Source organism: Biomphalaria glabrata, chromosome 5 (genome assembly GCF_947242115.1).
Source record: "Biomphalaria glabrata chromosome 5, xgBioGlab47.1, whole genome shotgun sequence".
In the NCBI taxonomy this organism is placed as follows: domain Eukaryota; kingdom Metazoa; phylum Mollusca; class Gastropoda; family Planorbidae; genus Biomphalaria; species Biomphalaria glabrata.
This window is the reverse complement of record NC_074715.1, coordinates 11,985,437-12,011,356: the sequence shown is the minus strand read 5'-3', so window position 1 is coordinate 12,011,356 and position 25,920 is coordinate 11,985,437. Positions and strand designations below refer to the sequence as shown.

Here is a 25,920-nt window from a genome sequence, read left to right as displayed (position 1 = left end):
TTGAAAAATGTTCCCCAAGAAAATTTCATTTGGCCGATGTCGACTGGTCTAAACTGATGATTCGCGATTGTCTTTGGCGTCCTGTATTCTGACTTCATTAAACTTTGTAAAAAAAAATAAAATAAATAGAATAAACAAATCACAAAAAAAAAAAGTTTGTAGGTAAACCAGAAAAAAAAATGTAGATAAAAATGTTTTCTGGTAAAGTAGTTAAAAATGTTGACGACAGTTCTCACGTCTAGGAAAATTCCCTGCTGGAAAGTTGTCCAGGGTAGAGGACGGATGAAGAATGCTGTTGTAATCTGTCATGTCGAAGCTGATGGAGGCCTGCTACTGCTGCTGTCTGTGGGCTGGTCCACTCGAATGTACCTTGTTTTTGTGCCTTGATCACTGACAGTACTCTTCCATTTTCTAGAGACTTTTGAATCTCAGGCATCAGTGACATAACATTATAGTCGGAGAATAATGTCTAGAAGAATTTAGGATTAAAAAGTAGCGGTAATTTGTAGGTAATTTGTTATAAGCTATGACATTGTACCGGACACTGCACCAGTTTTGTCTTTGTCTGGTGTCCAGTTGTTTTTTTGTGGGATTTTTTTGTTGGCATTATGCATATTAAAAAATGTGGAAATGGCATTTAACTAATTAACGAATCAGAATCACTTTTGAGTAGCATGAACATCTCGCAGCACTCAGATCGACTGAAAATGATGTTGGTCAATTATGCTTACAAATGTGGATTGTGGTAAGATTTGTAGATTTGTCTTGTTTCCCTTTGACGTGTTCTTTTTTTTTTGGGGGGGGGGAGGAAGAGGAGGATAAATATATAAAGTAAAGGCGTTTGGTCGTTGTGCTGGCCACATGACACCCTGCTTGTTTAACCGTTGGTCATGGAAACATCATCTGCCCTATAGATCTCAAGGTCTGAAAGGGGAACTGTTATGAACATAATGATAACAGAGTCGAAAATCATGTCCGCTTAGTCTGGCTTGAATACACTGAATGACTACACAACACACATCTCTTCGTGAATACATTCTTACAGACAAGTTACAAGCACATGTGAACATAAAAACGACAACCGATACAGCATATAATATTCATGACAGGAACTTTACTTTATATATACATAATATACAGCCTCATTATGAGGTTGGTGTCGTTCACATAACGAGCCTAAGTTGAAAAAAACAACAAAAACATTTGTATCTATTTGTTTATTTATTTATGAAGTTTGATGAAGATCTAATAATAACGATAGCTTTACACAATTATAGAATTCTGTTTTTAGATACAATGGAAGTCTCTGGCTTATCTAAATCTCATTTAATAGCCATTTCATTAATATAATTACTCCTATTAGCTTTCAAACTCTTCATTGGTTGAAAAAAAAGTGTCTGGTATTTTTTTTTTTTTTTTTGAAACGGCTCTAACGATTTTTCCTATAACTGTGAGAGTGTATCTTTGATAATAAAACGGCAACTACCTAATTGGCTACGTGTGGAAAACTGGTTCGATTGTTATAATTTGTTAAAATATAATCATTGTCAAATTAAATTTGGCTCAAGTCCTTTGTTTTTAATACGCCTTCATTGGGAATTCCCGCACTCGACTCAAATGTTTCTTAGTTTTCAGTAGAGAGTTGAATTAATGCATAGACCTGCATGAACAGTTTGGTGAAGTGGATGACTTCCGAGGATCACGAGTTCGAATCCCGATGATTTGGGATTTTTTTTTAATGACGTCTCACGGCTACCCAACTCTATTGACATTAATGTGAGCAAGTAAAGGCGGTTGGTCGTTGTGCCTGCCCCCCGTCACATCCTCGTTAACCCTTTGGTCATAGAAACAGATAAATCTTTAGTTTACATCACATGTATCGCAAGGTCTGTGAAAGGAGAAAGTTTGGTCCTCGGGTCCCGTCCAGTTTATCCCACTCTGACCACATCCGCTGTTATCGTGTTACACATGTGTGTGCGTGTAGGGGTCCGCGCGCGTGTGTGTGTGTGACACATGTGGTTCCCGATGTGTTGTCATGACAACGAGACAAGCCCTATCTCTCTGAGTCGTCCCAGGATCCTGTCGCCTCCCCGCTGCTATCTAATGAACTTGTCCAGGGTCCGCAGATAAGCTTGTCCCTGGCTTTAACGCGCGTAAGTTCTGCCCCGCCCTCTCCCGATTACCACCTTCTCACCCCCCCCCCCCCTACCAGCCACGAGTGAGTAGACCGGATGGGGGGAAGGGAAAAGTCCTATGCCTCCCCCCCCTCCCCGGATAGGGATAGGTGGGGGCGTGATAATGCAGGCGGTCAGGGATAGGTTGTTGTAGCTCTATTTCAAGGGAAACTTTTTTTCTAACTACATGTCACGTATATTGTTATTGTCCTTATTATATCCGTTCAAGTTGACTGTGAGTACACATGGACACCTTTGGTGTCAGCTACGGCGATGAGGATCTCTCCCCTCACCAGATAGCTCAATGGTGGGAATTGTGCGTGAGTATGAGTTCAGTGCACGTCACGGGCATTGTCTTCTCTTATTTGGCCATCTCTTCTTCTTCTTCTTCCTCTTATTACTATTTGTCTTCTTGGACTCTAAGATTAGACGAATTAACGTCATGTTTGTTATTTACCAGTATAACCAAGTTGTTGGCATGTTTGTAATATCCAAGAATTTTACTAGAAGCGAAAAACAAATTTAAATGTGCAAATAGTTGTAGCAAATGTTGTAGCTATAGTTACATTTATAACTATTTTGGAAAATTACATAGTGGTATTATATATTGATTCATGTACTACTAATATTTAAAAAAGTATTATTAATGACTGTAATTTTATTCTGGCATATAATAGTAGAGTTGAGAAAAATACTTTCTGTATATCGTAAAGAATATGTGGCATAATAAAGGATCGGACACGAACCCAAAACCTCCTAGTCGGCAACCCTCTGGTTGGCGCTTGCTTCCACCATTTTTTCACCATATGAATGTTGCAATTCAGTTTCTACTGTTAAAACTATAGTAACTACTCTGTGACAAGTTCTCAAAGTAGAGACACTAATCTATAGGGAATTAATCTTCAGACTTCTGCGAGACGATGCAACAACCCATCAACGAAACTAATTGTATGTCTAGTAGTTGTGTAATTCTCTTTCAATAACCAGACATGGATTAAACAATCTGGAATTGTGCTTAGTCTTTTTGTCATTTTACTGAGTCACTGTTCGCTCACCACGACATTGTTCCGGCCATCGCTAATGCCCAGGCATTTTATCAAGACGATCCATAGTCACTAAAAGGTGGGCATAATAATTCGCTCATCCAGTTATTACATATCAATATGCACTGGGTGAAGTCCCCATCAATGCCTTATTAAAGTTATAATAGTTCGTATTTAAAGACGAATTAAAGCTAGACACCAGCATTTAAACCAAAATGTTTAGTTTAGAGAGTGAAATCTATTTTTATTGAAATATTTGAACGACTGAACGTCATGGCTCCTGTATCACATTGTCTCCTTGTTTAGCAACAGTCAGACAACATTGGTCAATTAGTGTAGATCCAGGAAGAACTATTACATGACGTCCCACTTGGGAGATGCTGACTCGTGTTTCGTTGTCTGGAACAGTTCTTACAGAGAGTTGCATTGTATTAACTCTTGACCTGCGTGAACATTAAAAGGAAACGTCCTTATTTCAAGGTACATCCCTGATGGCGGTAGTTCTAGGGTTAAGCTCCCCCACTCCGAGGAGACAATCATAGTCTTAGTCTTAGTTCTTTCAAGTATTAAATCTAGAACCAGTTTTGCTCTAAGTGTTTTTTTTTTTTTTTTTGAAGTAGTGAGTACCATTGTTTTAAGTAGAAGTCATAGATCTAGTACTGCTCTAAGTTTTTCGAGTACCATTGTTTTAAGCAGAAGTCTTAGATCTAGTACTGCTCTAAGTTTTGTGAGTACCATTGTTTTAAGCAGAAGTCCTAGATCTAGTACTGTTCTTCCTGTTAGATTGGTGTCTACAATAGTTTTGAAAATGTTTTGACCTAGACTCTAGTATCTAGATTTTTTTGTCTTTAGATCTAGCTTCGCGTGCATTTGTACACCTTCATGTACTTTAAGTATTTCTTTATGCTCTCGCTAAAATAATTTTTTTTTTTTACTTTCCTGTAGACATTTGTTTAAGACTTTGATTCTAAAAAATATATAATAAAATGGTGGCATATTATCTCTAATAGGGGCCTACTAGACGAATGACATGACTTCTTAAAAGTACACTTCTTATTCATTCAATCATGTTACTAACAAAACATATCTAGAATACATTGACTCCGTTCGTCTGTCTGTCTAGTACAAATCTTGTACACGCTATTTCTCCCACTTCCCATTCTCGGATCAAATTGAAACTTTGCACAATTATTCGTTGTCCCCCTAACAAAACATGAATCAATAATAAAATTAATCTATTATTCAAATTGATTAGTGTTAATTTATTACTTTTGCTTATTATCGAAAAAGGAAATAAATCGTACAGTATTAAGAGCTAAGGCTGTAAATGTGCAGTTTTTTTTCCTTTCCATTAGCTTTTTTTTTTTTTTTTTTTTTTTTTTTTGTAAACATGTATTATAGTTTGCTTTCGAAACACATGCATATATTAGACTGTTCTATGATATTTACCCAAAGTTTGACAGGCTTAATTCACTATTCACTCTGTCTAGGTTAATCTTGCTCACTTTGATGGGATTGATCTGAAAACTGAACCTGCAACATACAGAGTAACAAATCGCCAAGATCTTGTGCCTATCACTATTGTTACTAAACGAATTGTATAGTAATTATATTGTGTGTTACGTTAGATGTGGATAGTAATATGACTTCATTGTTTCTCCTGTAACACAAGCCTTCGTGGCGTTTAGTCTGAACATTTAATTTTTAAATTGTATTTAAGTTTCAGTTCCTTAACCCTCCATCTCATTCTCGTTTCTTGAGGAGGCTTGAGCCTTGAGTTCAAATTCAGGTCTTTCAACTTTAAAAAAAAATATTTTTTTTAAAATAAATGCATTTAAAAAGAGATCACGGTAACGTTTACCCATAAACCCCCTAATTTTTCCTTCCCCCCCCCCCCTTTTTTTTTTGTTTTCCAGACAAGTGATAGGATCATTGCGTATTGAGAAAGCTAAAAGCATGATATTGCGCTGCACAAAATTCGATGTGTAAAAATATTTCTAATCGCACAGATCTATTCTTCTTAGTCTAGATCTGTTACATATTTAATGACATGACTGATCCAAACTGAATACTGAATACGCTCAACATATGCTCCATAATTTTAAAGTATTTTGTTTTAAATTGTCTTGTTTGTATTTGGATTGGATCCACCAAATCCTGCTGCCATTTTGTCAAAGTAATGAGCAGCTTATGCAGGGCGCACGTGCGTCAACTTGGAAAGGGCATGCATGGGGGTCGGGTGTCCATTTTGACTAGAAGGACCGTGTATAAGTACAAGGGGGTCGACTCGTTTAGTTTCCGTGTATATTACACACACCACCCTAGCAACCATTCTACGCCGTGGCCGACTACTGGGCTGTCATTACTGGTATCCTCTTCACTCAATGAACATAATTATTCAGTGCGCCCCCCCCCCCTTTATATTTTGTAGTATACGATTTGTTTCATCAACACTTCTTCATCCCTTCTATCTCTTCTGTCTATCTCTTCTCTTATTTCATTCCCTCACTCTACTCCCAACCTTACACGCTCCCTCTCCTCTTGTTTTCCCGTTTCTCTAGCGCCCCCCCCTCCCCTCCTCACCCGCTCCCTCGCCCCAACTCTCTTGCGGTAGAAAGTTGCTCCGACAAAGAGCCGTATGTGTCACCCATCAATCACGGGCCCCCAACAAGAACCACACCTGACATAGTGCACGGCGCCTGTATCAGAAGAAGGCGGAACCCGTGAAAGGTGGAAAATTGATTCAGGGCTTGATGGGAATGAAATAAAAAAAAATGGAGAGAGACAGAGAGAGAAAAAAACCGCTTCAAGTTGATGATGTTTTTTTTAAAGTAGTCGTGTGTGTGTGTGGGGGTGAGATGGGCGTTGGGAAGAAGATGGAAAGTGACAATTAAAGTTTGGAAGGCGCTGCAACAGGTCACAGAGAGAAAGTGAGGGAGAAAGGGAAAGAAAGAAAGAGCACTGAAATGTAGGTCAGGAATGCCCACTACTACAACTGCTCAGTATACGTTCATACAAAAACTCATAATAATGGTCGGGCCCAAACAGGCGGCCCGTGGAGAAAGAGTGTAGCTAGAGAGTTGCCCCTGCAAACTATTAGTGCACTTCTCTCCGCACTCCAGCATGGTCAAGACTAAAGAGAATGTTGAAAAAAAAAAAACGAACGGAAGAACTCCCAAGATTCAATAGTTGCTGGATTTGAAATCCACCGATCATAGTGGACGCGATTTGAAAGTTAGCTGACCAACAAAGTCATAGCTGTTAAGTCACGGTTTTAATTCAACTCTCCAACCTTCTGTGACGTTTGGGTTTGTTTTTGTTTTTAAACCTAGATTGCTGGATTTATATAAAAAAATCTGGGCTTTCTATGTAACTGCTTGTAGAGCAGGACCTTGTTAATGAATCATTAATTAACCAATAACATTTCGATACATTTTGAACGCTGAAATTACTCGATGAGATATCTATATAGGTCTTTAGATGTGTAAATTGTCGTATAGATTAGCCTCGCTCTGTAGTAAATTGTCATATTATGTATCTATATATATATATAAGCAATAGCAATCATTGATTCATCAGGTCACTACGTTACATGGGCGTAGCCGAGATTTTTTTTTGGGGGGGGGGGGACCCGGGAAACCCCCCTCCCGGCTACACCCATGCTATTTTATAGAAAGGAGTGTTCCTCCGAGAGGGCACTCATATCCTAAATCTAGGTAGTAAGATATTTTTTGAGGGGAGATTTAAAAAAAAAAAGTAACATAGTAGTGAGATATTATCTGCTTTGTGGCTCTATCTTTCCTCACCATCAGCTACTGTGATGTACCAACACAGCCATCTCCTGTTGTATCCTCAGCGTGATCTTTGACTTATCAAAGTATCCACTGTAGCTCGTGTGATACCCATTGCCGACGTGATCAAACCTTGTGAGGGGGAAAAGGTCATCTTGATCTGAATGGAGGCGCGGGTGTACTGCCAGGCCCAGAAGTGTCCCCCCGTGACGCTCACACTGTGCGCTGTTGTACTTTTGTTGTTTGTTTGTTTGGAAACACTGTTGCCTCTTGCGTTGATCTTTCTGTTCTACTGGGAAGTAGATGAATCGACAACAGCGTAGTCTCTTATCCCAGAATCCATCTCGCACAGAACGAACATTTACAACGCCTTTGTTGATTTGCAACAAGGTTTTTCGACACGATTCCTTCGTAAACTGTTGGTTTGACTTTATTACTTTTTACAAAGCTTTATATCAACTCATGTCTCTCTTTCTGGTAAAGCGTGTGTTTACACCTTATTTCTCCCACACCCATTCTCGGATCAAGTTGACACTTTAAACAATTATTTTTTTGTACCTAAAAAAACCCCACAACAACATGAATCAATAAACACCCAATGAGTCGATTAATTATTGGTCATTTTTTATTTTGTGATATCGAATAAGGTAAATGACGTGTACATTATTGATACCGGTAGATATAGTTTTAAGGGTGGAGTTCTTCCCCTTTAGAAAAGCTTTTTTGTCTTTTTTTAAAGTATTTTTTAAATAAAATTTTGCTTGGTTTTTATTATTTATTTACTTTATTTTATTAGTTCTATTGCTACCTGTATGTTGGAATGGTAAAAGCGTTCCACCACAGAGCGGAGAATCTAGTTCTAGGTTGTAGCACAGAATCATTTCAAAATAAAGGAAACTTATAGATGCTCACTCTGTGACGGTAGTGCTACATTGAGTCGAGTCCACTCTTGCGACAATTGGGGCTTCAAAGTAGAAACAGTCAGAGAAGCGGCCCCAATTAAATTGCATTTGAACACGAACTGTGTGTTAGATCTTTAGCCGTGGCTTTCCACTAGTGTCTTTAAACATTGTCGAGTTTTAACTATTAGAACAACTCTACTACAAGATCTTGGGAGGGGGGCGTCGTGCGGTCTCCAGGGGGGGGGGGGGATAGTGGGGAAAATAAATGTCTCCACATAGGACCCAAAATAAACCCAGCTGAGACGAACAATAGGACTGTTGCCCCCGTGGTGTCGCCAGTAACACTGCACTCCCCCCAGTCTGTCCGTTCCTGTTGTGACATGGCGGAAATCGTGTCTTTGACTGAGGCAAACGCCCCCCCCCCACACACACACCTACACTTTGGGTATGGTGTGTTTCGGAGAGCGTGTATGTGTGTAATTATGACAGCAGTGTGCGTGACATGGCGTGTATGTTTGTTAACGCGCGTGTGTGTGTGCGCCTTTGTTTATTTAACTCACACACATTCCAGCCTGGCCCCAGTTTTTAAAAGGGTGTGATGGACTGCTTAAACTACCAGTGCGCTGTGTTATTCTGTGAGAATTAGGTGGAAGGCATTTTTTTTTCTTTCTTATACGGGCGAGTACCGTAGGAGTTTTTTTTTTTTTTTTTTTAAATTGGCGAAACGTAGAGATGGGGGGGGGGGAGAAGGAATGGGACCACTGCACACACACGCAGCGCGCACACACACACATTGTTGTTAAGTGAGTCGAAATGTCAGGTGCTAGTGTAAATTATGGAACAACGAGACTCGAGCTAGTACGTGTCCTTTAATAACTCACGCTTTGCCTTGAACATTATCTCACTGTCTGCATCTGACGTTGGTAAGAGGATCTAGGCGTACCCCTACGGTAGTATCCCTTGTTTTCAACGTAACGACCATAATAATGGTCGGCGTGTCGGGGCGGTGACGCTGTTTCCCAGTGTCTAATTGGGTGTCAAAATCTGCCAAATGTGTTGTTGTTTTTTTGGTGTGGCGGTATCCAAACTACAGTCCGTATCTGGCCTGTGACGTGGCGCGTTCCATCGAGACTTCTGCCTTTATTGCTTAATGAAACCATCGGGAGACCAGTTCAACCGGACTCTCGACACGTTTTGTTTTTGCGGGCTCTGATAAACGTGTCGGAAATAGTTAGTTACCTCCGCGCTGAGTCGTGTACAGATAAGTCCAAACGGAGGTAACTCTCAAATAACCAAATAACACAGGCGAAAGGCCAACACTATAAAGGTACTCGACTCTGATGGACGATGTGGAACAAGAAGTTAAATTCGTAATGAAGGGAACCATCGAATGTCGCTTTATCTAAATCTCTACTTCAGAAGCTAAAGTCGACCTCTCTCTAACACTGCGGAAAGCATTCTGTGTCTACTTTCGTTACACTTCAAATCCCAGTTTTGTTTTTAGTAATTCCGGGCGCGTCTGTTTCTAAGCACGACGCTCCCCCCCCCTTCCTTTTTTTTAATGAAACAAACGATTTCCTAATCGTGTCCTTACCAAATATGTACGGCTCCAGACCAAGAAGTTACATTTTGAACCAGTTCTCGGGACTCGAATCCTGCTTCATTTTCAACCTGGATTCTCCGGGCAACACAACGTCCCATTTCTTTTGTCTTCTTCTTCTTCGTTCTCATTATGTTGACACGTGACTAGACCTCTTGTCTGAGATGAACTGCGCAGTGGTGTCCAGATCAGGCAGATCCCCATACACTTTCTATATGGCTGATTTGGAGGTCAGTATCTTGTTCTGACCCTCTCGGTGGGAAAGTTTTTCATTGTTTTTATTAACAATGATTACACACTTAGATGTGAATCAACATTTGTTTTCTGACCTATTTGTCCCTAATCTCTTTATGATATATTACATAGATGACTAAATAATGAGCTTAGCTACAGGCAAGAGTGGGTTAATTGACAAAGTATTTTTCGCTAAATTGAACAGTTGATAAGCCTGTTAAAAATTAGTATCTTATCTCATATGTAGGAGTGTTAACACAAAACAAAGAAGCAAAATTTAAAAAATACTTCATTCAAAAACAAAGCTTATATAAGGGAAAGAATCGTACAATTACAGCCATATTTCTCGATACTGCAAGATTTAACTCCCTTTAATTAATTAATTGATTAATTACCATTACCATTAATTTGTTAAAAATTGATTCATGTATAGTCGATTAATTACTGGTAATTAATTATTGTATTAGATACCAAGAAGAGAAATAAATTTATTCACAGATTTAGCTAAATATGTAGGGTTTGTAATCTTCCATAATTTTACTTTTTTTTTCTTCTCCTATACCCATTCTCGGATCAAGTTGAAACTTTAAACAATTATTTACTGTACCTAACAATACATGAATCTTTTTTTTTTTAAATTAATCAATTATTCAATGAATTATTGATGATTGAATAAGGGAAATAACTTCTAAATTATTGAGATATATAATAATTGCGAATTTTTTTTTAAAGGATTTTAAAATATTTTGCTTGTTTTCTTTATCCACACACACAAAAAAAACACTCTAGCAGACGACTCTCTGAGATAAGTGTTAGCTTAAAACAAGTGGACCATTAGCTCTTTAACGGGATCGCGGCTGGGGTGATTTCTTACAAATTGGCAAACAAAATCTAAAAAAAAAACAAAAAACAAAACAACTTTTGAGACAAAACTGTGCCCCCATTGAAACACTTCCCCCCCCCCCTTCTCTGATTCACATAGCCACCTACAACATCATCCTTGATGAGATCTTTCTTCTCTCTCTCTCTCTCTGTGCAATACTCTGTTCAAAATGTCTGCCACTTAAAAGCCTCTTTAACACTTCATCTCCCTCCACTTCTTCCCACAATGCCTCATTCACTCCTTCTTCAGTAGCTACCCCCCTCTCCGTCCCGATTCCCCCCCCCCAAACTTTCCCCACTTCCGCTAGCGTGTCCCTTCAGCCATCAGTCTCATTACGTACGTGTCCCTCTTTCTTTTTTTTGTTTTGTTTTCTTTCTTTCCCGTCTTTTTTTTTTCCCTTTTCAGCCCCCCCCCCTCCCCCGACTGTTTCCCGTCTATCATTCAACCTCCGACTTAAACACTGACCATGATTAAAGGCCAGGTGGGAAGTCTTGGGAGAACAGACCCAAAAAAAAAAGGGTTCCTTGAATTGAATGTTAATGTTTTCTTATCTCGCTTGGTTGTCTGTGGGTAACTTCCCCTTACCAGGCTGTTTTATTTCTTTGCTTAGTTGTTTCATTTTAGTTGGGTAAGGAAAAAAAAAGAGATTGTCACTATTCAAACAGGAAATTGACACTTTAGTTTTTACAAAGCTTATATTCACTTTCTGTCTGTCTGGTAAAAAAAAAAGTTTGAACACGTTATTTCTCCCTAACAAAGCGCAAATCAATTTAATATATATATATATAAACAACTTATCAATTAATTATTTTTAATTTATTATTTGTTTGATATTGAAAAAAAGTGAAATAACTTCTACATTATTGAGAGATATACCTCTATCGGCTTTACATTTGTTAAAGTTTCTTTGCGAGTGCTTATTTATATCATCAGAAGGTTACGATGATGCTTTATGTCCAGCCCAATGACCAAACTATCTTCAGTTTTCATTTTGCGCCCTCGACAGCCTTTTGTCCCTGCCAGAAACAGTCCTTTCCAGGTTGTCGTTCTTGTTGTCTTTCAGCCCTAGAGTTATCTGTACGTAGACTGCACGTGATGACGTCTTGAAGTAAAAATAAAGAGAAAAAAATATCAATGGAATTAGGTGATGTAAAGCATATCTGTTTCTTTAACCTACGATAAAAGCGTCACGTAAGAGTCAAGGACCAAGCGCTTTTGCTTCCGGTATCCTCGAGTTCATAATCACAGGGTTCAACCAGTATCGAACTGGAGTTACCCTCGTTAGAAAACCAACCTCAGCCACCACGTAACGATAAAACGTCATGCAATTCATATGCACATTCTGTGCGCGACATTTTACTTTAAGTTATACTTTGTTGATATCTTATCTTAGAATTACGGCCGGTTCTTTAAATAAAAAAAAAAGATGATTTATCTTTAGATAAGTGGATATTTCGTTAGTGATGTACAAAAAAAAAAATTGTCCAATGACCTGGTTGTGTGATGTGTCCGTGCCTGTTGGTACCCGCCAAGAGTCGCACCTGACCTGCTCTTGTCTCGTGTAGCTCTCGCAGCTGTCTCGTCTCTTTTCTCTCTTTGATTACAATCAGGGAAAGAGAAGCGAGAGACTCTAAGACCACTTGCAGGGGATGAACTAATGTGAAGGTCTTTCTGGCGGAAATCTTGGTTGCATCCCTTTAGACAACTGCAAGTGAGTCTGGAACATGGCCCAGTGGACTAAACATGCTCTTGTTGCTTCTTGTTGTTTTTTTAAATATATTTTAAAGATGAGTTATAGGAGGGTGTTACGTTTGGACCTTACCTGATCATCAGTATTGGACTTCTAAATAAGTTGTCTAACACTTCAATAATAATACCCTACTTTTTTTTTCTAATAACTTTTTACGAAGAGCACGAGAAGAGAGAGAGAGAAGTGAAAGACAGAGAGACAGAGATTTTGACATCCATCTTTTAAATCCGCATTTTTTTCTGGGTTGTTTATGGATCTGCTTTCTAGTTGTAAACTTATTTTAATATCAAATCATTTCTTTCACAGCCTCCCCCCTTGTTTTTCTCTATTTTATTTTGTCAAGATTGGGTTTTCGTAAAAAAAAAATAATGTTGTGTTCTGGTTGCTCCTTTTAACTTATAAAATTACATTGATTAGAGTCATATTATTTTATCCTAGAAGCACACTGGACGTGGCTCTGTGGTCAATTGACTACTGTTGAAAGTTATCTAATTTAAGCTTAGTATGTTTGCAGCAGAAACACCTTGTCTAAAACGTCTTAAAACAGACGTTACCTAATGTTTTATTATAAGAGTTTCACTTAGCTCTAGCCAAGAGTCATTCATACTTAAAGCGTGTGTCTGTGCGTGCGTGTGGATGCGTTCTGTGCGTGTGTGTGTGTGTAAGTGCATGTACGTCAATGCTATTGATTGACTGTTGAACAGCCCTTCAGAGGACATGATGCCGGTGGTTGACTTCTGTATTAGGGTTGCGTATATGTAAACATAACTTGGCGTTAGCCATCTCGTATTTGTTCAATTGCTTTAGTGCGCACGCATGAACGCACGAACCTCATCTTTTACCAATGCCCACCCCCCACCTCCTCCTTCCTGATCCAGTTAACGTTGCACATGGTCGCCCCCACCTTCCTCCAAGCCTTGTCTGGTGTATGACCAGGACACACACAATGAAAGGGAGCTAGTAGGTATGAAGTCAATGGAGGACTGGACCATGTAGGTTGTAGATACAGTTCTACAAAGAATGTCGAGTATGGTTGACAGCTTAGTTTTAGGTGCATTTTGTCTTCTGAATTTGTATCACTTTATCAAGACTGCTGTTTGTTTTTGTTTTTTCAAACGCCAAAAAAAAAAACAGTATTGACATTGAAATTGAGGTGAAACGTTCTGGGTGTTGAAACAGGCTAGTGTAACCTTGACCGGGAGGAAAGCAACGCAGGAACGGAAACTCCTTGCTTCAAAATGAGCACTATGGGATGTATACTAAATGTTTTACATATTTCGGATGGGGGATGGGAGCGGGCAGGATTTGAACCATCGACCATCGATAAATCCGAACGACAGTCCAGCGCACAAACCTCACGACCAGGCAGCCAAAAGGCGGGGCGCGGTGACTGAGTGGTTAAGCTCTTGGCTTCTGAAACCGGGGTCCTGGGTCAAAGCAAATGTTGAGTTTTTTTAAGGGCGCCCCTGAGTCCACCCAACTCTGATGGGTACCTGACTTGTGCTGGCCTCATGACACCCTGCACGTTCACTGTTGGCCAAAGAAACAGATGACCTTAACATTATGTACCCTATTAGAGATCGCAAGACGTGAAAGGGGAACTTTACTTACTTATACTAAATGTAAATAAAAGCAGAACCCGGGGAAGAGGGGGGATGCGCCAGAAAAACCTGTGACGTCTTACCTCTCCCGTTCCCTCCTCCTGAATATTGACCTTGACATTCGGCTTAAATGTGGTTAGAAATAAAGCTAACTTTGTGATGTTATTGTTTACACGAGTCTCTTAAAAATATTCTTACGGATCATTGTTTGTTATCCACTAAATGTTCGCTATACTTAAACCACAATGGAAAGACAAAAAATAAAGTTAATACTTTTGTATTTCGTTCTAGGTCAAGAAAGTCCGCGGTGACAGTCCAGAACCGAAAGAATATAGGTAAGTGAGATTTTAAACTGGACAGGAAATCGTTTAGTGAATGAAGGCACATATAAAATGTCTCTTTTAAGTTTCTTTCTCTCTCTTTCTCTTTCTCTCTTTTCACTCTGACCTTCTTTTCTACAGCTCTCTCTCTTTCTTTCCTTTTCTTTTTCATGAGCTAGATATTTTAGTGACAATATTAAAAATACGATACTAATCAAATTACTTTTACAGCGAAATACCAGAAATACACCAGACATTTCGTTTCATCCACCAGAGTACAACTTTTTAATTCCCTTTAAAAAAAAAAATAAACTCTCTAGGGTCTTCTTTTTAAACGAAAAATAAAAAAAATCCTTTTGCTCTGCCGTATTTTTGTAGTCACCTCAAACACTTTATTTTTGCTTTTTTTAATTTATATTTATTTTACTTCTATATTTGATACTTTGGCATTTTATAGAAATATCTTTTAAAAAAAAAGTTATAGATAATGTCTTAGGGAGAACGTACTATTAATTGAATGACCATCGATGACCACATTAGCTATGATCTAGTCCAGTTTTTTTCCACACTGTGCTCAGCGGAGCCCTGGTGTTACGCGAGGCCTGAATAGGTGTCCCACGAACGAGTGGAATAATTAACTAGTAGGTCACCGCGTGAGGTAATCTTTAATCTTCTAGATACACTGAATGTGCGCATTGTTCCGCTAAGGAAAAGGTTTGGGGAACACTGACCTAGTCAATTGTCTTCGATAAGCGGAAGTAGGGATTAATATGTATCTAGTGAACACCATTTGTTTGTTTTACAAGCTTCGTGTGTTTGGGACGGTAGCGTGCAGAGTTCGTATATTTCCATAATGCTATCATAAAAAAAATAACGTCATTCTTGAAGCCAGTAATGTCACGCACTAAATGATACCGTGTGTGTCATTTTTTTTTAAATAGCGCCAGCCACCCACACATATATCCAAATTTATGGTAGTAGAATTAGTTTATAGTTTATACATCCAATTACAATATACTTATTGCACAAATTATTCTTTTCAACTAGGGCTAGGATGTAAAGCCGTATTCAATCGAATGCCATTGCGCAATCCCTATTACCTAATCACTTAATGTTAAAGCACACTTGGGGCCACACATGAAAATGCGCACTTAAATCCATATGACATCCCGTTGTGCAAGAGTAGCTCTAACCGACCGTCGTTATGGCGTTCTTTCGATGTATTGACCATGCCAAATTATGTCCCTTCCAGCAGTGACAGGTCACCGAGCCCTAGTTCGGCTAGCGGCAGCTCTGACGGTGTGGAGAGTTCTAGACTGGAAGCTTGTCCCACGTCACACCATCCAGTAAATGGCACTTCACCAGGTGGGTCCACCGAGATGTTATCTTGCCACCAGGGTAAATATAAACATGGCCGCAAACCTTTTTGTTATATGTACATGTAGTCTATTTCACTTTGTTATGATATTTTCACGAGGATCTTTTTGCTTACAGTTTCATTTTTAAGTGCTGGTTAGCAATTGTAAGCAATCAGATACAATAATAAAGTAATACAAGAAAAAGTGGTGTGGGAAAATATGGGGGCGATGTAAGGTAACCTAAGGAAAAAAACATATTAAAATAAAGTGTAAAATAAAAATCGGACGGACGGACAGACGGACCACACAAAACTAATAGCGTCTATTCCCCTTTCGGGGGCCGCTATAAAGTATTTGAAGAGAATTTGACATAAAATTAAAAAAAAAAAAAAAACAATGTCAAGGACGTAAAACTGAAAGATAGCTGTTGTCAACTAAATGATAATCATTTGTTTTTGCTACAGTGCTAAAAAGTGATTAGCAAAGCAAGTGTGCTCAATTCATCATATAATTTTAAATATAAAAACAGATTATTGTAACACTTCCAGTATGCTAAACACAGTTTACACCAAATAGCTAGACTAGTTATTCACCTTAGTTTATTGCTATAATTATCTCAGAATTGAAAATTATTTTAAACGCCATTCTTTACTCATAGGCAATAAAATAATTTAGCGAGACTTATGATTTTGTGTGTGTTTAGAATGCAATCCTTGTGTCTATAGCTAAGATTATTCTACATTATTCTAGATTATTGTCTCATTTCTTGTCTGACACGGACGATTTGCTGACGGTTATTTTGTTTTGACTACCAGACATTCCATCCGAGGCCAACAGGTCAAGGTCAGCAGGTTACACCCATGGTCAGCATTGGTTGATGAAAGCCTCGTCTTCCGAAAGAGGTAAGTTCTCAAGGAGGAAGTGAGTGTTTTAGTCAGAACATGGTGACGATTCGCGCAAGGTGAGGTGTTGATAGATTGACCCAGCAGAGTCGATGTCATTCCTTTGCTCAATACCACAGGTCGACATTGAAGGTACAAAGTCACTTATCACGGGCGGTGATAATTATCCCGAGCTCTGTTGCTGATCTTTTCTGGTCAAAACGTTTGTCAGATAGTGGAGACAATGTTGAGATTAAGTTGTACTGCTACAACAGACAAGGACATGGTAGATTACAGACTGGGCGACCTTTTTTTTTTTTTTTTAGACAAACAAAATACAAAAAGAATACGGGAAACTCAGATATTGTCACCTAGATTCACTTAATTATTTTTTTCCGCAAAGCTTATATCAAATCACTCTGTCTGTCTGTCTGATACACATTGTGTACACGTCATTTCTCTCACTTCCCGTTCTCAAGTTAAAACTTTGCACAATTATTCATTGTCTCTAAAAAAAAAAAAAAACGTGAATAAATTAAAAAAAAAAAAGAACAATTAGTGGTAGTTATTTAATTTTGATTGGTATATGAAATGGGAAATAAATCTTACAATATTGAAATATGTGACTGTAAATGTACAGTTCTTTCTCGTTTATAAGCTCCCATTTGTGTGTGTGTGTGTCCAGACTAAAATATCTAAAACAGGAACAATTCAGTTCTAGCTTGGAACAATAAAAAAAAAATATTGAGTGAACATAGATCGACTGTTGTTTGCAGTATTCATTCAGTGGTTTTCAAGTGTTACAACGTTATTAGTACTAGCTCTAACGATCAATTCAATACACACACTGTCTTACATTGTTCATAGTTTAATTGTGAAAAGCATGGACCGAGTTGTATATTCATACTATAAGGCGGCTTCCTCTCTAAAAGTAAAAAAAAAAAAAAGTAAAATTTCCCCTTCAGACTTTAAGACCTATGGGGCAGATGATGTTAAGGTCTTCTGTTTCTGGCGCGTTGGCAGAGTGGTTAAGTGCTCGGCTTCTGAACCTGAGGTCCTCGGTTTGAATGTCGGTGAAGGCTGGGATTTTGAATTTCGGGATTTTTCAGGGCGCCCCTGAGTCCCACCCAACTCTAATGGGTACCAGACTTTAGTTGGGGAAAGTAAAGGTCGTTGGTCGTTGTGCTGGCCACATGACACCCTGCTCGTTAACCGTTGGGCCAAAGAAAAAAGATGACTTTCTCTCTAAGATCGTTTGAATCTCTGTTGGGCTGACTTGATTCAGCATTACGGTTCTCGTGAATATTGTGTGACAACGACGACCAACGCTTCATAAATCCATCTTGAAGACTCGAATCTGAGATTTCGGAATTTTCTGCTCAATGCAAATTCACTAGTTTCATCTGTACTTCATCGTAGTCTCAATTTCAAGAATATTTGTAGTTTTTTTAATGTTGGACACTAGCGTACACATCCTTGTCTCTGAATGCAGGACTTTATACAGTTTCTTGATCTATGTCTTATGTCCAGTTGATGTTAAGCCTGAGCCCACGAGTCCAGATTCTGGGTCATCTTGCAGTGGACAAGAGGACAGCTTAGATACGGTCTTTTCCTACGGTGAGACTGGCATGTCAACCCCCCCCCCTCCTCCCTATGTAGCCCCACTATCAACCTTTTTTTTTTTATCTCTAATATTCACTGCCTACTAAATCCTAACGCATTGCATGAGTTGCATGATATCGCGGCCCCCAATTTTGTATGTGGCGGTACATGGTGGGCATAGTGGCTTTCTCTATATTTACTTGCATGTCAGTAACCTAACCATGGCATGTTACTCTCTGTCATACACATATTCTGTTAAACTATGTTGTCTTTGTCACGAATTGATTCTATGACCTAATTTGGCCAGTTTCTAGAAGCCGGGGTCGGGTTATAGAAGACGCACAACACACACACAAGTTAATTATAATCATCCAAATCAAGGAAAGAGGTCGGGGAGAAAAATAGCATGTCATAGTTTATAAAATATTTAGGATATGTTTCCATGATTCTAGAAAGTACGGTTAAGAAAGTATAAATTAGGGGAAAAGCTAGTTAGTGTGGGTCTTTGCATAATAACTGTCTTGTGTTGTAGTGAGTTCTTAAACTACTGCAGATCCATTAGTTAAAGTTGTATCATTAAGTTTTAGGTGTTAAGTTATAGTAATTGAAGTTATAGAAGTAAAACGTTGAATATTATCAATAGATTCAAGTCAAGTTGGTATTCAATTGAAAGTCTACGTCTATGATTAGTTTGAGGAAGTTTAATCAAGAAGAAAGAAAAGAACACTGATGTTTCTTCAGTTTGTTATCAAGTTATTTATATACATCTCCGGCAAGATGATTCTGTTTGAGCCGTTATTAATATAAGAAGAAATATCAGGCAATAAAGAAACAGAAATTATCATAGTCTTTACTTGACCTTTCACGCTGTTCCGTGTTGTTGTTTTCTCTGAGAACTTTCAAGTGATTATCTCTTTATCATTATACTATTTATTTATTTATGTATTAGTAGTTGGATTTTTTTGGCCAGAGGGAGTATATTCTCACTTACATCTTAAAGCCAATACAACTTGATAAGAACACTTGTCGACGCCCTATCCTTTGTTTGTTTATCGGTCTTCTGTTAATGGCTGAGTAAAATTCTTTCTCTTGCCCTGTGCCTTTCCCTGCCAATTATCACGGCCTGACAAACATTCTTTGCTGGTTCACGTCTGCAGAAGATATGCATTCTTATCTCGTGCTAATTATGCATGCACTTTGAACTCTGGGACATGCGCATCGCTATTAACCGTTGGAAGAGCATGTGTAATTTATGTTTTTTTTTGTGTTTTTTTAACGTAAGACGAAAGTTTGTTGTTTATATTTCCTTACAGTTACAATGGAATAGGTCGAAAAAACAAACTACAACCGTTTGAAAATTTGATACGGCTACATATTGATATACATATATGAATGCACTATGTAAAACTATACAATAATTCAATAATAGCAATCGCAAGAAGAATAAAATTACAAAGAGAGTTAATGTTTAACACACAAACTTAAAGGCAAATAAATAAATATATATATATATATATATATAATATAATTATACTATAACACTCCAAATGGCAAACAGCTATTTAGTTTTTGTTGTGTTTTGTTGTCTGTTTGTTTGTTATTAATTATTTATTTAGTTTTTGTCTGTCGTGTTTGTTTAAGCTCATACACGTGAGCGTCTTTTTACACAGTGTTGCATTTCTTTACTTCTTGAATAACGACTTTCGAACCTGGTTGTTTCCTCAGGTGACCAAAAGTCATTATACTCAAGTACGAACTATTCACCGGACCATTTCTACAAGTAAGTACCCCCCCTCCCCCACGTACTGTATATCACTGTTGTTGTTTTTTAATTGAAACTATCCATAAACGAAATATTGTAAGTGAGAAATTAATAGGTGGCCTCATTTAAACGATGGCTGATTTCGGGGTCTCTACTTGGTACTGGATAGTTGTCTGTTGTTTGCTTTTTTTTCAAATGGCATATTCAAACGTATTGGAAGGTTTGAGAGTATTGATGTAGCTTGAGCCTGTATAAACAATACGAGCTTTAATTGAGGCCTAAACTTGGTCCTCCCCTGACCCTTATAACACCCAGGTCATCCGCCACTTGCATATACAAATAATAATAATGGCAATGTCTTGGTATTATATGGCTAAGAATATCTTCAACTTTTAATTTAGTTGGTAGGTATAGTAATATAATCTTTACTCACCTCTACCCAGGGGCGTAGCTAGGAATCTTCCATTGTTTGGGGACCTGGCTTGACTTCTTTTGGGGCCCCAGCTTTTTGCGTAATATTTAATTTTTAATGTAAAAAAAAACCACTCATTAGCCCCCCCCCCCTCTAATGGGGGCCGAGGGGGTTTTCGAATTCTTCCCCCTCTTCCCACCCTAGATACGCCACTGCCTCTACCCTACTGTCGTAGATCCATATAGCAGTATACTTCTAATAGAAGAAAATTTGACGATCATCATGAAATTTGTTGTGTTTTTCAACTTAGGCCTAAGGTGTTTTTTTTCTTTTATTTCATTTTTTTTTTAAATTGTAAAATATTTTAAAGTTATATAACTGTAAAAACGTGGTAAATATATTTTTTAAATGATTGATTGATGATAGAAATTTATGACTTGAAACCCAGAGTGAGACCATTCAGTCTGGTAGAGTTACTTCCCGTAGAAGAAAAGCCATTGCAGCTGAAAGTATTCCCGCACGACTGACTTCCCAAACATTCTCGAGTTTTTAATATTCCGAATCAACGAGAATCCCTGATGTTGAAATGCGGAATTTGGGGAGGGGGGGGGGAGGTCAAGCTGTATTCCATGTTGGCCTGGGAGTCACTCCGGCACTGCGATCATAATAGACTCCCTAATTGCTCCCCGGCCTCCATTTTATTTCCTTCTGCAGCACGTTCCTCACGGGCTTCAGCTCGTCAACGCATTCGCACCTCGCCTGTTTTATGTTCGACTCACTCTCTCGGCTCTGTCAACGCACCGCATGCTGCTCACCTACATACGCAGAGGGCCAACGGAAAGTTATCATCCACCCACACCAAACCTGGGTGTACTATTAACACCCCCCCACACACACACACAAACTTTTTTCTTCACTTTAACCCCCCCCCCCCAACCACCACCACCACCACCACCACCACATCTGATCACTCTTGAGAAGTTTTTGGGGTTAAATTCAAGGCTACTGACACTGACACACCATTGAGTCAACTACTTCGGGAGCATGCATCTGACACAGTTCAAATTGAATGTCTGGGATGACCGCCTGGAAAACCGCAAAGAGAAATTGTGTACCTTGAGGGGAAGGAGGAACGGTGGCTGAGCGGTAAAGCGCTTGGCTTCCGAACCGGAGGTCCCGGGTTTAAATCCCGTGAAGGCTGAGATTTTTAATTTTGGCATCTTTGGGCGCCTCTGAGTCCACACACCTCTAATGGTTACCTGACATTAGTTTGGGAAAAGTAAAGGCGGTTGGTCGTTGTGCTGGCCACATGACAGCCTCGTTAACCGTGGGCCATAGAAACGGATGAGCTTTACATCATCTGCCCTATAGATCACAAGGTCTGGAAGGGGGACTTTACGTTTTTTTTTCCTTGAGGGTTCAAAAGTCTACGTTGGCCAGCGGATTTTAAAGCCCAGGCTCTTTTAATCACAAGCACCAGTTCCTTTTTGAAGTCGAATGAGAACTAAGGTTGAACCCAGGTCCTCTAGTGCAAAGTGTATGCTCATTCACACTTAGGATCTTGACCAGCTATGCATAATGTTACCAATAACAGTTCATCTTTTATTCCAACGTAAATATTACAGCACTGTTCTTGAAAAGCTCTTTCACTAACGGGTATTTATAATGCGGAGTTCCTCGCAGACCTTACGGTCCAAGGGCAGATGACTTGTCTCTGGCTAACGAGGGTGTCATGTGACCAGAACAACGAATGTCAGGTACCCGAAATAGTTGGGTGAACTCAGGGGCGAAATTCAAAATCCCACTTTTTACCAGGATTTTAACTTGTGACTCCTCTGCTCAGGATCCAAGCTCCTTAAGATGTAGCCACAGCGCTTCCTAATAGGTGACCTTTGTCTTAACGGTATTGGTGACTTGAACCCGAACACTGAGATATTGTTTGTTTTTTCTGGAACTATTTGCATCAGCGCAAGGAATAAGACTTGTGAGTTGGTCATATGCCAGTCAGTTCTCAGGAGAGGACACATTTGTTAATGCAGAAAGAGCCAATCGAGAACACTTTTATCACGATGTATCCATGTGCAATGGCTTGCCGTTTTATTCATTTACTATGGAAAGAAAATCACCAATGAAAACCTCCACAGAATCTCTCTTTTCTTCTCTCCGCGTTTAATGATCTACTCAAAGCTAACGTGTGTTTATGTAACTGAGAAATGTTGGCATGTTGATTCGTTTGTAAGAAAACATTGATGGGTGAAGCCTTTATACAAGTGTGAAATAGGGCGCCAATCCCAATCTCTCAAAGGGAGCTTGTGTTTACAGGCCACTCATTTCTCCCCCGTATCCCCCTTTTGCCCCAATCTTTTGAAATATGCAGCATTGTTTCATTGTTGTGATTAGTAACGATTAGTTGCAGGAGGATGTCGTGTGATCAGCACCATGCACCCATTCGCGATCTCTTATCAAATTAAGAAGCCCCGTTGTATTCGATTATATTTGATTAGACCACATTAGATTTTAAAAAAAATAATAATAGCCTGCTTATCGCCACATTGCCAACGAAAGATCTTTATGGAGACAGCTTGCTGCCCAATGCGCCGAACGGCGCTGGAGGACCTAAGTCTAAGTAAGTAAGTCAGCTAATCACCAGGACTTAAACGCTCTGCCATGTTCTCTCCAACTTTTCATTGTTACCATTTCAATTCTTTGCCCTACGTCTTCTCTTTCCCCGACATTCTGTCGTCGCTTATTTGTAGCACCAACGTAATGGTCTAGTAATTAGAAGCATCGTCAGTCGTTTTTTTTTTTTTGGAAGGACTTGCACACGCCACATCTCCAATCATCACATCTATGAGGAGCGAAGAGGGATAGAAGCACTCTTTTGTCGGTCAGAAGTCACTAACAGAAATGACGAGTTGAGAAGGGGGAGGGGGGAGATGATTGCTCGTGCTCTCGGCAAAGTTTGTTTTTACCCCGCCCCCACCGGCCTTTTTATTTTGTATGCCCTCCACCCTTGAGAAATCGACGTTATGAAAGAAAAAAAATTAAAAGGGAGTGGGGGAGCCTGGGAAGTAACGGGCTGCATCTATGTGCTTATACCCAGTGTGGGGGGGTGTGAGGGTATGTACACAGAGGTATGTGAACATAGTGTAGGCAAACATTGGATTTCTGTCGTGTTTTGCTCGGCCGCGCTCTGGAGAAGGGTCCTCTCTTTTTTTTTTGTTCAGAAGAGTTTGTTTGCCTTGCTCTAGTCGGCGGCCCTTTAATGGATTCATCTAGTAGCTCTATGTTAGCTTCTCATAAACGGTAGTCCGGCCGGTGTAGGTTATCTTTGAGAGGCAGTGCCCAAGTGGTTTGGTTCCATGGTTCTGGAAAAACGTCGGGTGAGGGGGGTTCAGGGTTAGGCAACAGACATTCTGTACAGTGTCCATGAAAGCAGACATAAGTTATTGCAACAGGGGGAAGAATGTCAGACATATTCTGTAGTTTTATTTTATTATTGGAAATCTGGTGTTGTAATGTTTAGATAATAGGCAGGCATCAACCATTACTGATGTCATATAGAGAACACAGAAGTCAAGGCCATGATTGAAATGATTTCAAACTTGTATATTAGGTTTATGTCAGTTTATGTAGTTTGACACCATATCGCGGTAAAGTGGGTAAAGCGCTTCCTAACCAAGGGTCTAGAATTCGATTCCTGGTGAAGACCTTGATTTTGAACTTCGGATTCTTTGAGGCGCCCCCGAGTCCACCCAACTCCAATAGGGGGACTTAGGTTGGAAAAGCGGGGGGGGGGGGGGTTGGTTGTTGAGCTGGCCACATGCCACCCTCGTTAACCATCGTTCAAAGAAAGAGATGAGCCTTACAAGTTCTTACCTTATGTATAGCTAGGACTAAATGAGAAAAAAAAAAAGGGAGGGGGGTATCTTTCCTGATCACCTTCACTTATCCCTTTGTCTGTTGAACCGTTAGGGCACCACACCGTTAGGGCACCACACACGATCTGTCAACTATTTTTTCTCCATTCCTCTCTGTCCTTTCCTATTCCAGACATTCAGCTGTATCGACGAAAGTGGACGGCAATTTTAACCAGTCACTGTTTATGGCTTTGACTTTCTCTTAGTGTGCCATTGATGAGATAAGACTTTGTTAAGACTCAGATTCTTTGCCCTACGTCGTCTAGGTTTAAATAACAATGCACCAAAAGTTCATCAAAGAGTTGTTTAATACTTACGGTATTAACACAAAAAAAAAACAACCTAGACGTAAATAACTGTAAGGCTTTTCATTAAAACGAGCGGAAGACGTCATGGCGAGTCTGGATTAACCCAGTTCATGCCAAAGACAGACATTTTCAACACAATTACAACATTGAGATTAAAATCAGACTTAATATATTCAAGGAACCAGACATCGGGTCGCTGTGCTTGAAGAGTTTTTAAATCTCACTATTATTTATTTTTTTCAACACGCGGTACAATTAGATACTGATCTATAATTGAATGATTTATAAAAAGGAATTTTTTTTTTGCTTGCTTGTAAAGAAAGACTCCCCCCCCCCCCCCCCCCCCCAAAGTGCCTGTCGTCCTTTAATATCACCCAAGTTGAAAATTGGATTAAATATCAAAGCTGCTTATCTGATCGATTCGGGAACAGGAAATACAATGCAAGGAAACAATGTATTGAAATCTAGAGTACCAGTTCAAATGTTAAGCAGCTAGGTTAGGCTTTAATGCGAATTGCTTTGAGGATTACATTTAAATATTTACGCATAAGCACCGTTTTGAGGGTCATCAGATAATACATTTAGCATCAGCACACGCAAGCACAGGGCCCACGTCTTGTAGTTTTGTCCCCCCCCCCATCCGGGGGGCTGATTTCATTTTATATCTAAGTAGTGTAAAATTGAAAGTACAGTTATCAGACCTTGCCATTTATAGGGGCAGATGATGTAAATCTCATCTGTTTTTTTTTTTTTAGGCCGATGGTTAATGAGGGCGTCATATGATCAGCTGTAAGGACCAAACGCCTTTACTTCCACTATGCATGTCTGATTCCCATTAGAGTTGGGTGGTCCCTGGCGGCGTGTCCTAAAAATTTCCAAAATCAAATTCAGCGGATACGAACTTGTAACCACTCGGTTCAGAAACTAAACGCTTTACCACTTTTATCTAACGTCTGCGTAATATACCTCTGTAGGGTATGACGATCTTTCTATATGAGTTCTCTATCTTGCAAAAGAACAACCTTCACTGTAATGACACTATGACGAGTCTCAATGGACTCACAAGTATTAAGAATTGGATTTTACTGTGTACAAGAGAGTAAATGCACCATTCTGTTGTTTTTAAGTTTTTTATTTAGGAGTTACGTTCTCTTGTTTTTTATTTAGGAGTTACGTTTCTTAGTAACAAAATGTGTCAAGGTCGTTAGAACTATAACAAGATGTTAGAATTCCTTTTATTTCATAAGTCAGCGTAGAGCTAAAAAAAAAAAAAAAAAAAACCTCATGGTAACTAAAACAAAAAACAAAGATTCTTGCCTTCCAATTTCTTTTTTTTTTTAAAGCTAATGAAGAAATTAATTTTAGGAAGGATGTAAATA

At 39.2% G+C, this 25,920-nt stretch overlaps 1 protein-coding gene across 9 annotated transcripts in view; it reads left to right on the top strand.

Annotated features, from left to right (window-relative positions):
* Nucleotides 1–25,920, top strand: part of LOC106074154 (eyes absent homolog 1-like) — a 164,177-nt gene that overhangs the window by 88,001 nt on the left and 50,256 nt on the right. For 3 of the 9 annotated variants that reach the window (XM_056031206.1, XM_056031212.1, XM_056031211.1), the window contains 5 exons: nt 14,270–14,313; nt 15,551–15,696; nt 16,472–16,558; nt 18,068–18,154; nt 19,865–19,919. In XM_056031206.1, the coding sequence (XP_055887181.1) occupies nt 14,270–14,313; nt 15,551–15,696; nt 16,472–16,558; nt 18,068–18,154; nt 19,865–19,919 (419 nt within the window). Of the gene's footprint in view, nt 1–2,359; nt 2,495–14,269; nt 14,314–15,550; nt 15,697–16,471; nt 16,559–18,067; nt 18,155–19,864; nt 19,920–25,920 lie in introns of those variants that run through there. The other 6 variants (XM_056031208.1, XM_056031204.1, XM_056031207.1 and 3 more) reach the window with 5 other exon arrangements.